Source organism: Mycteria americana, chromosome 5, assembly GCF_035582795.1.
Source record: "Mycteria americana isolate JAX WOST 10 ecotype Jacksonville Zoo and Gardens chromosome 5, USCA_MyAme_1.0, whole genome shotgun sequence".
NCBI classification, from domain to species: Eukaryota; Metazoa; Chordata; class Aves; order Ciconiiformes; family Ciconiidae; genus Mycteria; species Mycteria americana.
The window spans coordinates 46,548,833-46,564,830 of NC_134369.1; the positions used below are offsets into that span (position 1 = coordinate 46,548,833).

General features: G+C 37.0%; 1 protein-coding gene across 13 annotated transcripts in view; it reads left to right on the forward strand.

Annotated features, from left to right (window-relative positions):
* Positions 1-15,998, forward strand: part of MIPOL1 (mirror-image polydactyly 1) — a 195,846-nt gene that overhangs the window by 64,727 nt on the left and 115,121 nt on the right. For all 13 annotated transcript variants that reach the window (XM_075503173.1, XM_075503170.1, XM_075503168.1 and 10 more), the window contains 3 exons: positions 5,377-5,506; positions 11,274-11,307; positions 11,567-11,737. In XM_075503173.1, the coding sequence (XP_075359288.1) occupies positions 5,377-5,506; positions 11,274-11,307; positions 11,567-11,737 (335 nt within the window). The remainder of the gene's footprint in view (positions 1-5,376; positions 5,507-11,273; positions 11,308-11,566; positions 11,738-15,998) is intronic.

Here is a 15,998-nt window from a genome sequence, read left to right on the forward strand (position 1 = left end):
TGGCCTGCACTCTGGATTTTACATTTTTTAACGAGGAACGTGAAGTGATTTCTGCTGCCATAGATGCTTTTAAGTCCTAACAATTTCTTCTTTCTTGCCTCTCCTATTCATTTTTTCTATTTACACAGATGACCTCTAGGAAATCAGCAAACAGACTTTTTTCCTGAGAACCATGCTTCCCTCCCTTCCCCCAAAGTTCTCTTGTTTGGAAAATCATGAACCACTGTTTAAACTAGAAAGAATTCCAACACACCTTCTCACCACTGCTGTATTTTAAAGGTAGTTTAAAAAGTGTACAAGATAGGTTTGCCAAAAGAATCAGGTTCAACTAAGAAAATATGTACACTGCTTTGACTCAGTAAACTCATACTCGGTATGGTTCATCTTCTTCATATTTACTTTTGCCCATATTAGAAAACAATTAGCTTACTAAACAAATTTGAGTATTTGGGAAGAAAAAATCTACTTTGAGTCTCTCTCATTTGACTAAGAATTACATGATATTTGATAAGCTTGTTTAAAAATGGACATATCCAAATATTATTGTAAACACCCATTGATTTGTTTTACCTGCAATATAAGTATTTTACTTAGTTGGCTTACATAGTAGCTAATAATATTTGTTAATGTAATTTAACTGCTGTGAACCTTTACTGAACAAATATTGAAATTTATACAAGTCAAAGAAAGAGAATCTCTAATGACTTTTGTAAAAGCTTCCATTTAATAGTTAAGGAGAAAAGTTTATATGACATACCAGATGCAATTAACAGTAGATTTTACATTTAATAAAAAGAAAGAAGCATATGTATTTGCTTTATTCATTCCATCATAATTTGCATTAGAGCTGTGGGTGTTTAATGAGCAAATTCCAGCTAAAATGCTATATTGATTTTCTAAGTGAACTTTGTAATAGCTATCTACCTTACAAAAGCTCTCTGTTTACAATTGTTTTCTTTACTAAAAACTAAAAATGTTTTAGAATTGATGAGTTTAGCATAATGATTCTTTTAAAATAAAGAGCTCTTTTAGAGTATGCAGGGGTTTTAGTTACAAGGAGAAAGACGTTATTAAATTATTCCAAAGCAAATACAGTTTATGCAACTAAATAGTAATGTCATATTTATATATATTACAATGTTTGCAAACATTGGAAAATAATCCTTTTTTCTTAATTTAGCACTGTGGGATTTAAATATTTTAACTCTTGAATGGCATTATATGTATATGAATCAGTAAATTATACAATTCATTTTAGCTTAATACTTGACTATTCATACTTCATTTTTGTGTGTCATTTTCTTGCTTGAAACATGAGTTGTATAAGAATTAGTGTTTCTTGTTGGTCAGGCCTCAAGATAAACAGGATAGGGTTGGTTGGTGCGCCATTGGAAGGTCTCCAAGAAAAATCTCGTGGTGTCGACCAGAGCAGTTGGTGACTAAGTAGCTGGATCACTTTTTTTATTGGATCAGGCATCAAGTCAGTGTGCCAGTGTGGGGCTAGTATTTTGCTGGATATGCCATATCTTGAATAGGACTTAGGAGCCTGACTTGTTACTCTCAATTAATTTTCGCCTGGCATTTTTAGAAGCATAGGGATGATAATCTGGATATTCTTTACTCTTTTTAATATGGAGGATTTTTATGTCACTCTCTCTCATAGACTTTTCATTGGACAGCTTATACTTCACATACTTTACTAAATATGACACAAAATGTTTTGGTTTGCTGCTGCATTGCAACCCAAAGGTTTATGTATTTCAGGGGCTTATTTGAAGAATCGTGCGATCCTTATGTTCCTGACCTTTCACTTGTGACTCATCCATAGCTCAATCTGAATGGTGAACATTATTGTTAACAACATCATACTTCGGACTACCTGCAATTGTGTAACTGTTACAATATTCCATATAGTATTAAAAAAGGAATTCGTAAAATATTAAATAGGGTCGGAAATGTATAGGCATTGGATAACAGAAATGTCTAACCTAAATTCAGCAGAAGCTTTGGCTAGTAAAGGAATCGGGTGAGCTAGCCTTCTGTAGACCATTAAAATGCGTTAGATGAGAACTTTAAGTATTTTTTTAATTAGTAATTTCTTGTGGTCAGTGTCAGTATTGCTACATGGTATTGAAATGCCATGTAGCTAAGTATCTTTTTTTTAAATTTTTTTCTTTTTTTAAACTTAGATTACCATGCAGGCATCTTACATGATTTTCTACACTCTCCGTAATCTGTTTTAATATGAAGAAATTAACTTGCAATATTAGTGTTAAGAAATAGAAGGAAAAGCCAAATACTTGTAATTGATATGGAACTACTGTAATTTTTTTTTAATGTAGTTGGTGGATCTGGTCATTGGGATATTTACTCCAATGCCTTAGTTTAGTGGAAGGATAAGAAAATAACAAGAAAGAGTTGCTCAATTTAAGTCATTTTTCCATAGCCAATAGTTAAAAGACAGTATTTTGTAATGGACCTTTGGGTGGGGGAAGGGTTCACTGTTCAAGGCAATTAGCCTCTGGGCTGCTATCAGGGATGGTAAGATTTGAGATAAGCAGGATGTTTGAGTAACTTAAAAAAATCTCTTTTTCTGAATGTTTTCATACTGTTTTATATATATTACTTTGGTTTAAGGGCAAATAAGCAATAATCTGGTTTAAAAAAGCCTGTATAGTCATTATTACCACTTGTTATAGTTCCTCAGAGAGGGAATTAGATATACCAAAACACAATCCCTCTAAGTGTAGTTGTATGCTCAAGATCCATTGTAGCAGTCAGCAAATAGTGGTTTTCTGTGCTGAGGTGGGGATGTTACAGGGTCTGACAGAAGGAAGGGATGCACTCAAAGTTAACTAATCTGGAAACTCATTAACCCCAGAACAGTAATAACTGCCAAATCTTCAGTTATTTTAGGCAGCTTTCTATTCATTCCAGTAATTGTTTTTATTGTGAAAATTGCATAATGTTTCCACTTGCAGTTTATGGAAAGGGCTCTCTGTGCAGTGTCTCTGGCATGATGCTAGATAAGCTGACATAATTTACTGGAAAAACTATAGTAAACAAATATATTAAGGTACAGATAGGTAATAATTACCATACATAATTAAGCTACTTGTGTATTCCGTATCCAACCAGGACGTAGAAGTCATATGGCGGTTTATCCAGACAGTCAATGCTGAGGAACTAGTTTCCCTGCCATCACAGATCTCAGCAACCTAAGTGGAAGTCTGCTGAGCTGAAATGTACAGCCCACCCCATACAATTTGTTCTTGTTCTTGCTGAGCCACCTACCTTTGCAGATATTGGACTCATCCTTCGCAAGTGCTGCAGACTTATTCCTGACTACCAATCTGTGTGCATGCAGTTTTGCAGCTGCTTTACTCATGCCTTAGTTTTTCCATTCCACATCAAGCAAAGCTTTCTTGTTGCAAACAGGGCAAATAGATTTTCAAGAAAAAAGACACTATTCTTGTGGAACAAGTAAATATTCAAATAGAAGAGAATTAAATCAGTGTTTGTTAAATTTTCTGTACATTTCAAGATTTGTGCTTCTGATGCTGAATTATTTCTTCTTTTTCTTTTTTTTTTTTGTTGGGGTGCAACTTGTTACATCTCTGGCCTGATGACTAGACTTGCAGCTCCTCTGCAGATCTTTGTGAGAGGAGGGACTGCACTCCCAGAATTGACATTTAGACTTTCCCTGTCTTCTTTTGTCCAGTCTGCTCTTATTGTGCAACCTTTTGCTAGACCTGCAAAAAATGCTTCCTTACTCCTCAGTAATGCTCTTCTCCCCAGCTTGAGGACAAGAGGATTGCTTTCCTACCTTGAACATCTTCCTAATTCATCTCTCTGCATTTTTTTTCTGTTCATCTTCTCACTCATCTTACATACCTGGTTATCTGAGCTGCTTGTGAACTGAACTGAAACTTACCACTTTTTGTATTTCAGTTGGTTGGGGTGTTTGGGTTTTTTTTTCAGTACTGATAATGTGTATTTTGTTCCAGTGATGTAGCTGCTACCAAAATGTACTACTATGTTCCTATTGTTCCATTCTGTGAAGAACCATGAAGTGTTTTATGTTATATCGCACTGTAAAGTTTTTGTACAGTAATGTACAAAAGTGAAGTAAGAGTAAACTAACCTATAAAGGCAGCAAAGTTGATGTCAATTGAGGCAAGAATGGAGGGGATAAAAGCTCTAGTTTAAAGTGAAGAGGAAGCCTTTCTTTGAGATCTTAACTTAATGACTTGAGCAGTGGTTCAGAGAGGAGCAGAGTTCTGAAGGGGGTAAAGGAAGCCCAGCAGCAATGGCTTAGTACAGAAGGTTCTTGAGAAAAAAATTGCCAAAATTTGAAAGAGACTGCAGTATGGTGTTAGGAGACTGTGGCTAAACACCAGCTTGGAAGCCTAGAAGGGGAGCAGGGAGAATTCTGGAACCTACAGACCTTAGTTGAGTTTTTTGGAGATGCCTGTGACAATCAGAGGATATAGTCCTCTGTCTTGGGGTGACAGTGGTCTTACTATGGCATCCTGAAAGTCCCTAGACATTTCGACTGCAGGGTTTTATAATGACTGTGAGGAGAGATTTGCAGTATTGCAGAGGGAAATGATGAAAGTATGAATAAAGATTTTAGTGGAGGCAGGGTCGAGGTAAGGATTCTGGCGGTGTGCCAGAGATGGTGTTAGGCATATTGACAGGGGAGAGGCAGGAAGAAAATGTAAGCTCGGGATGAGGAATGACTTGAAGGTGTTAGTTTGCTCCCAAGGATAGACAGTAAATCTTAGTTTATTGGCACCTAATGCTCCAAGGTCCATGTATGCCGTAACAGATAATATAACAGTATATTACACAATAAAGTAAAGGCTTGGCAGAGAAGGAGAGATGCCAGCTGTGCCATTCTTGTGATACCAGAGACAGACTATGAAAATATTAGAATTTTTAATATTTAATATCAGTGTGCCACCCTGATAGGAAGCAGTGTGGTGGTAGAAGAAGTTTTAATGGATCATTACTTTTAACTCTGTGTCCTAGAAGAAACCTAATAGTGTCTTATATGATTCTGAGCTTTAAGAATTACTTTTCCATTAAGCAATTATTCAGAATGCAAAGCAAATCACTTCCTTGCCCTGTTTGATTATACAGAGGTGAATTCAAAAACACACAGCTTTATTTCATTCCTTAAGGTATTCATTTTAGCAATCAACAGCAATTTAGTGTTGTGTCTGAAGAGTAATATAGACCTTATCCAGAGTAATCTGAGGTCAGTGGAGAAATGTGGATTTTAGGAGATGCTGGCAAAGGCCCATGTAAGTGCATCTAATAGTGTCCTTCCCTGTCAAACTTGTTTGTTAAACACACTGGTTACTTTTGCAGCTCTGGTGGAAGAAGTTTATTCTGCTCAACGGGAACGTGATGAGGCCGTCATGGCAAGGCTTAGGTTAGCCAATGAAGAGAGAGATGAAGCATTTCTACGAGTCCAGCGTTTAGAAGAGTCTCTCAAAGAGTAAGTATATATTTCTTGCCCTTTACAAAAAGGTTGTTGTGTCAGTCTGTGACTGTCATAAACTGCTCAACAGTGGTTATATAGGAAAACTGAGCACAAACTTCTCTATGATGAAATACCAGGCTAGTACTAGTCTTACTGTGCTATTGGTGAATTTGTTAGCCATCCTATAAGACCATATTTTTCTCTGGAGATTGAGAGCAAGGTGAATAATTTGGATCACAAAAATTAAAAATATAATCAAAAGCTTTGGTATTGATTTATTCAGGGATAAATAAGATGAATGTGACATTTTATAAGGATCTTTTGACAAGGAGTACCAGAATGTCAGTTAGAAGTTGCAATGTATAGGAAATCAATCAAGCCTTTAAGCCCACTAGACATTTCCTTCAGCAAAATTTCTACTAAAGGTGTGGGTGACGTAGTAAAAATATATGGTTTTTTTCTTATCTGTAGCGTAGGAGCAGTTTGTAAGGCAATAAGGGTGTAATTAATACTTTGTAGAGTTTTGTGTATGCCATGTTAACACAACAGAAATAGGCAATCTCATGTTAAACAAAACTGTTAAGTCAGGAGAGGAAGAACAGTTTCTTTTCTCACTTCGGGATATAGGCAGCTTTGAAGCTACAATTTGCCTCTCCATGTAATGCTTCTCCATCTGAGTTGTGATCATCTTGGTTACTGTCTATGGTAGTCCCCCAAAGGGTCATCCCCCAAAGTCTAGAGTGGCTGAGAAATTTCTCCTATTTTTCTGCCAAGAGAAATACAAAGCAAACAGAGAAGTTTTTCAGGGTAGGAGACTGAATAGGTGCAGTTGTTAGTTAACTAAATGGCAGGCAATTATGTTTTAAATAATTGATTCTACTAAGAACACTCTTTCCTCTTTATGGCAGAAAACCAGTCGTCTTCTTTTGGGTATTTTTGTAGGTAAGGCCAGAGAATGTTATCTAAATAAATTTCAATAGTCTGCACATAGTTTGTGCACCATTACTCTGTGGAATTTACAAGTTGCTAGAGTTTGTCACAGCCTGTAAGTATGACTCAACCGCAAGATTAGGAGATTCCATTCCCACAAGAATTAATGCACAGTTTGTTAGAGTAAATGTCTCTACAGAGCCCATTATAGGTGTATGTGCATCTGAAATCTTGCTTTGAGCAGCAATCTCTGAGGAAATTACAAATGTGCTTTAAATTCCTGTAAGAGGCATCATAACTGTGAGCCTTACTCCAGTCTTTCCAATTTCTTCTGTCACTCTTCTAATTTTGTATGTTCCAAGAGTAAAGAAAGCAAGAAAGTTTTGTATGGCCCCAAACATCAAATGAAACTGTGTATACACTGTTAGAACAAACTCAAGATCTTTGGGGTTAAAGGTCTCAAGTCCTGCAGCAAATTAGTTATTCTGGTCGACAGACCTAGTCAGTGACTTCTGGGTTTCTGGAAGAAATCACAGGTTATTAAGTGTGTGAGAGGCATATTGCTGCTTTTTCTGCAGTGGAATCCATAGATATACACATGGCAGGTCTTGACACACATGAACCCCTCAGAACACAATCACTTGTTTTCCCTTCAACCCCTTCTGTCTGCTTCACCCATGTACGTGAAGACCAACTCAGTTCTAAGCAGGATGAGAAAAGAGAAGAAACTCCATTTCTTAGAGAACATGCATACTACCTTCTCCAAAAGAATGTCATTGCAGAAGGTGCTGGATACGCTGGTAATGACAAAAAAGGTACGTGCTCCAAGGAGAGAGTCAGTAACTCCCTGGCTGATAGCTTGGAGCCGAGCTATTATACCTTATTGCTATCATTTAGAGAATAGCAATTGTTGTTGCTGTCATCCACTTGGGTGCTCTTTCTGATACTTTATAGAGAGGCCTGATACCCTGATGCCATTCACAGTCTCAGAATTGGCATAGGAGATTTCCCTGTGGAGAACACCAACCCAACACAGGTAAAAATTGCGATGGGCTAACGCCACTGTTGGTTCAATACCTGATACGCATTCCTCTTTGCCTAAACCAGTGAGCCATGGTCTGTAGCTAGTATCTCTACCTGTATATTCTGCAAGGGTGCAGGTCAGGTTTCCATGTGATATTTGCTGTTATGACAGCCAACACCAGGACACAAAACTGGGGACAAAACCAATTTAATTCAAAAGAATTGTCCTTGCCAAGCTGCATGTGTACTGTGAGATCATAGTTCCAGTATTTTCCAGGGTCTCCCATTCTGCATTACAGAGACTGACTGTGGCAATGGCGGCTCATTGGGAAGAGTCATACCCAAGTCTTTCATGTCCTGGGTGCTGTGTGACCTGTCACTGAGGGCATCCTGGACATGAACAAAATCCTTAGGCGGATCCCAAGCAGGCTTGTGCCTCCCATAGGGCACAAAGATGTTGCTGAAGGGTTCTGAAAAATGTTACATGCTTTTGTTTTCATTGATAGTTTTAGTGGCAGTCATCAGAGCAGTAGAAGAAAAATCCTAATTGACAAAAGCCACAAAGGCAGAGAGCCCAAAAGCTTCATTTGTTCTCACTGTAAAGTTTGTTGAAGTTTGTTAATCATCCATGCAGCAAGTACTTAATGGTAATGAATTACTGGGCATTAATTGCCATATGTAATCCCCTGAAAGGGAGGAAAACTCATTCTTTATGTTCAAGTAATCATCATGTTCACTGCATCAGATGTCTTAATATATGCCTCTTTCCTTACCTTGCTACTCATTCAGCTAAACTGCAAGTTTGATAGGAATGTCTTAAGCCGTACTTAAGCCGTATCAATGTAAGAAACTTCAAAGACGTTTTGCTCCATTCCACCAATTTATATTCAGTATTATCTCAGCCACAATGACTGCATCCATTTGTGCAACCTGACCAAGGTCAAGCTGACCACAGCTCTTCCCTGACCCATATCAGTCCTCTGTGTGACAGCACCTTCTAGATAATGTGATATTTCATCCAAAAAGAGCAATGGTATGGTACAGGGAAATATTTCCTGTTGTGATTATTGGTTTGGGGGGTTTTGTGTTCTTTTTTTTGAAGAAAGTTCTGTGCTGTTTTTGAAATCTTTGGGCATTACAGAACCAAGAAGGCAGGATTGCCTCCATCAGGCTCAGCTGCTTTTCTTCTGGGCCACTTATTCTAAGCTTATAGGATGCTTATTCATGCAGGCGTACACCTGGCAAAGAAGAAATGGTTGAGTGGAGCCAAGATTCCTGCTGGAACACCAGCCTGGCTCCAGCACTCAGGCTTTTCAGAACATTGGGCATCTTTACTAACTGTGGTAACATCTCAGCTGAGGTGACAAGACACACATTGCTATATCTGCCTGGATGTCTGGCATTTTGCAATGGGAGGAGCAAGCCAGGACTGTGACTGAGAAGAGTCAAATTGAGGTGCTGCATTCTCAGAAGCAGAGTCAATCCCATGAGGAAATTACTTTTCTCAGCCTCTTTATTCTAAGTAGTGTATTACTGTGGCTGAATGGAAATTTTTTTGGAGTTCACCTCACCACTCCGCTAATACTTTGGAAGGAGCAGAGATGATGGGATGAGCCATGAGGGACTTGGTTTGTTTTATTTAATTTTGGAGTTTCTTCTGGAATCTTAGAACTTTTCCAACTACCACCCTTAACATTTTCTTCCTGATGCTAGTTGTTCAAAAGGTCAAGTTCTCTGTTTCAGACATGGAGCACATAGAGGTTTGGGTTTTTTTAAAGAACATTGGCTACTTGTGCCACACTCATCAAGTTTTAGAGCACAGGTCACTCCTTCCATCTGCTTTGGACTTATTCCAATAAGAGATCTTTACAAGAGGGCAACATTGAACAGCCTGCCAACCTTTATCAAATGCTTTAATGCTTTCTTTAAATTAGCAGCTGGAGCAATTCTGTTGTCTTTATTTAACTGTAGCAACCAAAATTCTTTCAGTCCTGTTGGCCCTAGGTGTTACGTTAGCAGAATGTTACTGCTGTTTAAAATCTTGAGAGATCTAAGGGTCACTTATTGCCTGTGCACAGCACAGGGAGAGGCAGCAGGGCTGGATGCTGCTTTTTAAAAAATACTGTCACCGAAGGAGGTGTATGTACACCTACAGGCAGATCCCTTGTGGCAGTAGTATGCTGAAGGGCTACACTTACGGTAGAAGTTCCTGTTCTTTTTCCCACCTCCATTTCTCCCTAAGGTGTCTTGCTTACCCAGCTTGTTGGTCGGCTGGGTGATTTTGTTGACCCACACTTTTAGCAGGGTGGAAGTCCTCTGGAGAAGCCAGGTCAGTCCTGCCAATTTACTTTGACAAATACTGTTCCTTTCATTGTGAATACAAACTAGCTGGAGATCCATTTTTAAGTCCCACATGAAGTGGCACTTAGAGCAATGTAAAACCTAAAGCAGAAACTCTACAAGGAGCCAAGTCAAGGAGCCAGTTCTGAGAATTTGGACTTATATTTGTTATTTTATGATTTGTGTTACTTTATGAATACAAGTCAAACCCAGCAAAGGTTAGCTTTTACTTTGTTTTGTTTAGTTCTGGTGCTGACTGTATACGTTGGAGTAATTACTGCTTGTGAATTCCATATAAATATAGCAGCTGTTGTGCACTGGTACTACATTCTGAATTATTTCTTTTTTATTTAAAGAATTAATTTCTGTACTGGTTGATTTACTATGCCTTATGTACTGTTATCTGGTAAAACTAATGCTTTAATGTAAAAGGTACTAGTGTGCTGTCAAGTGCTTTATGATGTTTGCTAGCTAAAATCTTGGCTTCAGAGCAGCACCTGTCACAGCACTGTTGAAAAAGTGTGTGTTGCTGTTTAGTAGACGTTTAATGGTACAATATCTGTCTTTTAAAATATCATGTGCTAGTGACACACCTACTTTTAGTCACCATTAAGTCACCATTAAGTAAGTAGCAATGGAGTGGTAAGGTAACTTTAATATGCTTCTTTTTCCAGAAAAGAGGTCTCTTCCGTTTTAAAATACACATAAGTGTTTTAAATAATATGCTGTCCATATAAGTAACCTTAGGTAAAATAAAATGCATGCTATCCCATTTATTAGATTTTTGTGCTATCACTCACTGCTTTTGCACGGCCAGTGTTCAATGCTGTATGACTAAATTCCTCGTATCATCTTTGTATTTGTATTTGACAGGTCAATATATGTTCTGTTGAAATAGAAAGGGAGGAAAGTGCAGGGGCGGTTGTTCCAGAATTAAATAAGGGCCTTGCAGACAATTGGCTTAGCTTGCTATTTCATGCAAGATATAAAATCAAAATATTTTTAAGGAAACTTCAGCTACGCTTTTTTCCTCATTTGGGAAGAGAGAGGTGGAAAAATAATTACTTTAAAATGAAAAAAAAAAATCTCCACAAAAGTCCTGTCCTGTTTCATTTGGGGTGCAGTAAAAACAACAAAAATACAACGTCAGGTAAAAGTTGTAAGCCTAGAAATAAATAAAATAAGAGCATCAGTCATTTCTATCGCTGGGGAACTTTCTTCATCTAAGCACATATGAACAATTGATCCTTGTAGTCATATATAGCAGTAAACATTAATAACTTAACAGTCTGAAGTCAGTGCTGAAGATATGGAGCATTATTGAAAGATGGAGTCGAGCAGGTGGCACTTTAATATGTTCAGTGTCATGGTTGACTCTAAAGACTAGTAGAATGAAATTACTTGAGGTTCTAAAGATTTAAAAAGCGAACTCATTTTGCTGCACTAAGGAAATGCTACTGATCAGGCTTTCTGTGTCCCTTTTTTCTAGGCTAGAAAATATTAACCCTGAAGAAAATGACATGGTAAGCCATTCTCTGAGGAGATTTCTTGATGTCAGTCTTATATCTTAGAGGCTTAAGTTCAATTGAGTGGGTTTCAAGAACTAAGATGTGGGAAAAAGAAGAATTGACACACTAATAATGTACATCTTTGCTGCAATATGAAAATTCAATAACTTCACTCAGTCAATTTACAATTCACATGTGCCTATTAATTAAAACCCTATATTAAATAAAATATATTAAAACTTCATGTCTGACTAACATATAATGCTGTTGGTAGACATTACAGGAATTACTGAACAGAATAAACAATGCAGACACAGGGATAGATATACTGAAGAACGGAGCTATAATTCTGAATCGAATACACAGGACCAAAGAACGTAAAAAGAAAATAATAGCTGAGGAAATGAATGCAGTAATAGAACAACGGGATGCTGCTTTGTCTCAAGTAAGTCTCTACAAGTCAATACCAATATCACTCAATACCAAACTTCTTTCTTTTTTTTTTTTTCTTTTTTTGCTTTACTTTTGGGGAAGAAAATTATTTAATTTACTTTTCTCTGTTGAAAATCTCAAAGAGAGCCCTTGTAGTAAATGGCTGATTAATGATCAACTGTTTCTTCATGGTAGTAGTGCCCATTGAAATGGCATCAATGTGTTTCATGAGAAAAGTTATTTTTGTATTTTTTTTTGCGCCTGATCACTAGCTGTCTCCTTTTTTAAAGCAAAATAGTTTTCAGTGTATTGACCAATCTAAAAAGCTATTAAGGGCTTAGTTTTGCAGTATGCTGTATTGGTATAATGCATTGGATGACAGTTAACGGGGACTCAAGGGATTTGTAAAGGGTTATAAGTGGCAGAAATATACATTAAAGGAAGATAATGGTACCACATGCGACATTGCAAGCAATTCCTCCCTTTGTTGCTTTACATTCAGGAGGTAAAAATCAGCATGTGGTTCTTGACTCTGAGAGTCTTATGCTTCTGCTACATGACTTGAAAGAACCTGAGGTCCTTTTTCTGCTCAGATTACTCGTTCCCTGCAATTTCCCATTTTCACAGAACAATATTGTCTTAATTCTCTTCAACGTGAAGAGAGTCTCCGTGCTTTTCCCATCTCATGGAAGAGTTTTTCTGTTCATTTTTTTTTTTCCCCCAGTTTTCTTTCCTGGATTTTAACCTAGATTTAGCTCAATAGGAACAGGCTGTAGGGAGGAGCAGTCCAAGTAGGGGATATATCTCCTGGGAAAACACAAGATTTTAGACTGGATGAAACTCCTTATGTATTCATCCCAGGCAAGAAATTTCATCTGACTCTTCCAATATTGAAAATTTAGATTTTTAATGTGAGCTACCAAAGTTAGCCCACATCTAACTAATTTCAGTTAGATTTAAAGTCAGGTTTGTGATCTTGAGTGGTATTGATAATGTTGATTGAATTTATGTTGTATTGAGAAGTCTCCTGGTAAAAGAGTCCCTTCTACGCCACCTGTAATTTTAACTTTTTTGCAATCGTTGTTTTTGCATTCTTTCCTTCTTTAACCTTGAAAGCCCCATCTGCCTGGTGCTTAAAGTATTTTGTGTGTCTATCCAGTATGCACGGCAAAGGATTTTAATGTTGGAAGATGTTAATGGTGGAACTTTACTTTTTCAGTCTACTTTCTTTTGCTTTTATAATAATGATGAGCAGCATAGCTACTGGGAAACATCCAACAGTCCTGCTAAAAGTTTATATTCTTTCTTCTTTGCCTAGGGCATTTGAAAAGTGAGCAGCTTAAAAGAGAAAAGCTTTCAGCAAAAGAGAAGAATTTCTTGATGTTTTTATTTTTGTTTTGTCAGTTTTTGCTTCATTGTTGAAGTAGACTTTCAGGCATACTTGGACCATAAAACTTTTATGAATGGCAGAAGAATGTCGTTGTAGGACATTTTAGTATACATTTTAATTGAATTGATTTCTAAACTGCCTGTTTAAGGAGTAGTCTTTTCCAAGTAATCACCTTGGAAATTAATAAAGATAATTATTTTATATAGTAATGGCTCAAGTGGCACAACTAGCAAAGCAGTCTTTAGGCCTGTCAGCAAAAAGCACAGGTAACATTAAGTAGATAGTGTAGCTGAAAAAATAAATTAATAAAACAATAAATCCCCACCAAAGGAAAATTTAAATATTTGGTATTAAGCTGTACTACTGTGATACTATTTGCAATTTATAATACCATTGTTTTAAATTAATTATCATTAATAGAACTCTATTGATCATGTGTTGTGTTTTCACATATGTGATGCTTTTACAGCTGTAACTCTTGAATCTAGAAAATAGGTCCTTAGAATTGAAGCTACCATTTCAACCTGCGTTTCTCACTTGATGATTCCTTGGGAATTTGTACCGTACTTGAATTATTAGTAGTCTTTTGTTAACATTGCAATAACAGTAGTTATTACAGTGCTAACAGCAAGAACAATAGGAGAGGGATTCCTACATTAGACCACAAAGGGACTAGATATAATTCAGGGGATGTATATGCTTAGCGTAAGAAATGCAAATTATTGGAAGTTAGATCTGAGGTCGCCTTAGGCATTCATAACATCTGCAAGTTAAAATCTTTTCCTTTTTGGTGGAGGTAACATCAAATATGAGGGGGGGATTGATGAGAACAGGCCGACACAAACCAGAAATAGAGTAAACCATTAGCATGCTGTGGCTATCCTCTGGAAAAGGCATTTTTAAAGTTCAGAGGTCACTGGGCAATGGAAGCTAAATGCTTCATGACACATTGTGTGAATACCATGATGCTCTGTTCCTGCACGCTGTTGTGCAGTGCTGGAGACACCAATGTCATTTGAGTGACCACCATAATCGGTTCCATGTGACAGAGAACTGCCTATATGATAATAAGGGTTTGGACTGACTGTGTTTAATGAAGCTGCAGCTGTTATCCTTCTTTATGGTTTTCTTCACAATAGCCTGGCATTTGACAATTGAGCACAGTGAATATAAGCAATATCTAGCTTTTTGGGTTTTACTTGTAGGATATCTGATTTTTCTCAGTAAGAAACAATAACACAAAAGCCTTCACAGCTCGAACACATTGCTTTGATTTCAAGTGAGGAATAGGTTACATTCCTAGAGAATGGACATTCTATAAACTGTGCATGTCCTATGACCAAGTAAATACAGATTTCTTTCAACTAGTCTTTGAAATGCAGTTTTGCAATACTTTTTCTGGTAGTTATATTATTAAGTTGCATTTAGCTGGACTGCTATCGCAGCATACTTCACCATGCTTAGCTAGTTGTGGTTCTTCTACTTTAATTTTACTGGACTTACTTGAATTTTTTTATTCTTCAAAAAATGAAGAACACTGTCCATGTCATGGAAAGGTCATGAAAATGGTTTTTTGAGCTCTAGCACCCAAGAACCTCTACATATTTTTTTGAGATTTCAAACATGAATGTTACTTCTTACTAGGAAGCAGATAGAGGCACTTCTGTCACTGTATTGAGCTGTGCATTTGTATGTAATCTTAGATCATTCACTAGATTGCTGAGCAAATATGCAAACTACTTTTTGTATGTGTGAAAACAAATAAAATGGTATAAACTCAAATATTTGATACTACTTTTAGTATGTATTTTCAAGTGAATAAAAAACAAACAACTAAAGCGTGGCTAAACATTGACATCCATATTCTCCTGTACCAACCCCCTTAAAAAAACAAACTCAACTGTTTGGTTGTATTTGCTAAGATATGTTTGTTAGTGAACAGATATTGTGTTATACTGGGGAGCTTGAGTCTGTTTTATGACTGATCCTCTGAAAGGAAAATGGAGAAAGATGCTGACTGTCATGAGAAATTAAACATCAGTTTCTTGTCTGTAATGTTTGGTTTTGTCTTAACCCATTCAAGGAAAAAACTTATTTGTCTAGTTGGTTGTACTACAGTTCTGCCTTTCTCAAAAAATCTTTCTTGCTTGAGTAATCCAATTAGTGACAGGCATTTAATAAAGATTACATATGGCATAGTCACATTGTGTGATCTTCATAAAATACTTTAAAGAAGTGGTTTCCAGCAGGAGGCAATACAGTGCAATGTCTCAAACTAGCAACCACCTATTAACCACATCACACCTTATGGACAGGAATGTTAATACAATTACAGGTTTGGCAGCTGAAGCTGTAGACTTGAGTCAGTCATTACAATTACTTTTCCTCTGGTTTAGAGAAGAAAGGGGACCTTTTAATTGGTACAGCTTGAAGGAAGTGACTTCTTAAAGCTAAATAAGAGATGGCTTATAGTTCAGGAGATCGTGTGTTTGATATGTTCTCAGTCCTAACTTTCATTCTGTAAATGTTGGGGGTTTTTTTAGTTGGGAACAGTCAGTTCTATACAGAGTTTTAAATATTAAAGGTGTAGAATTTGTTGTTAAGGAAAAACAGTGGTTTCATGGCTGGCGAAGTAATGTCTGTAATACGCTGATCTTGAAGCAATAACATAACTGGCAAGCAAACCTGGTTTTACAGCTTTGAATAGTTTGATCACATCCTGCTGTGCAGGAACATGCTTATGACTGTTCATGTAAAAAATTGGCATGCACCCAGTTGCTCATCTAAAGCAAGTTTAAGTACCTATCTCCATTTTGAGGCACTGTTTGGCAGCAGGCAGCACTTTATCATCATTGAAACAAAGATGAGAAGCACTATGCTTGAC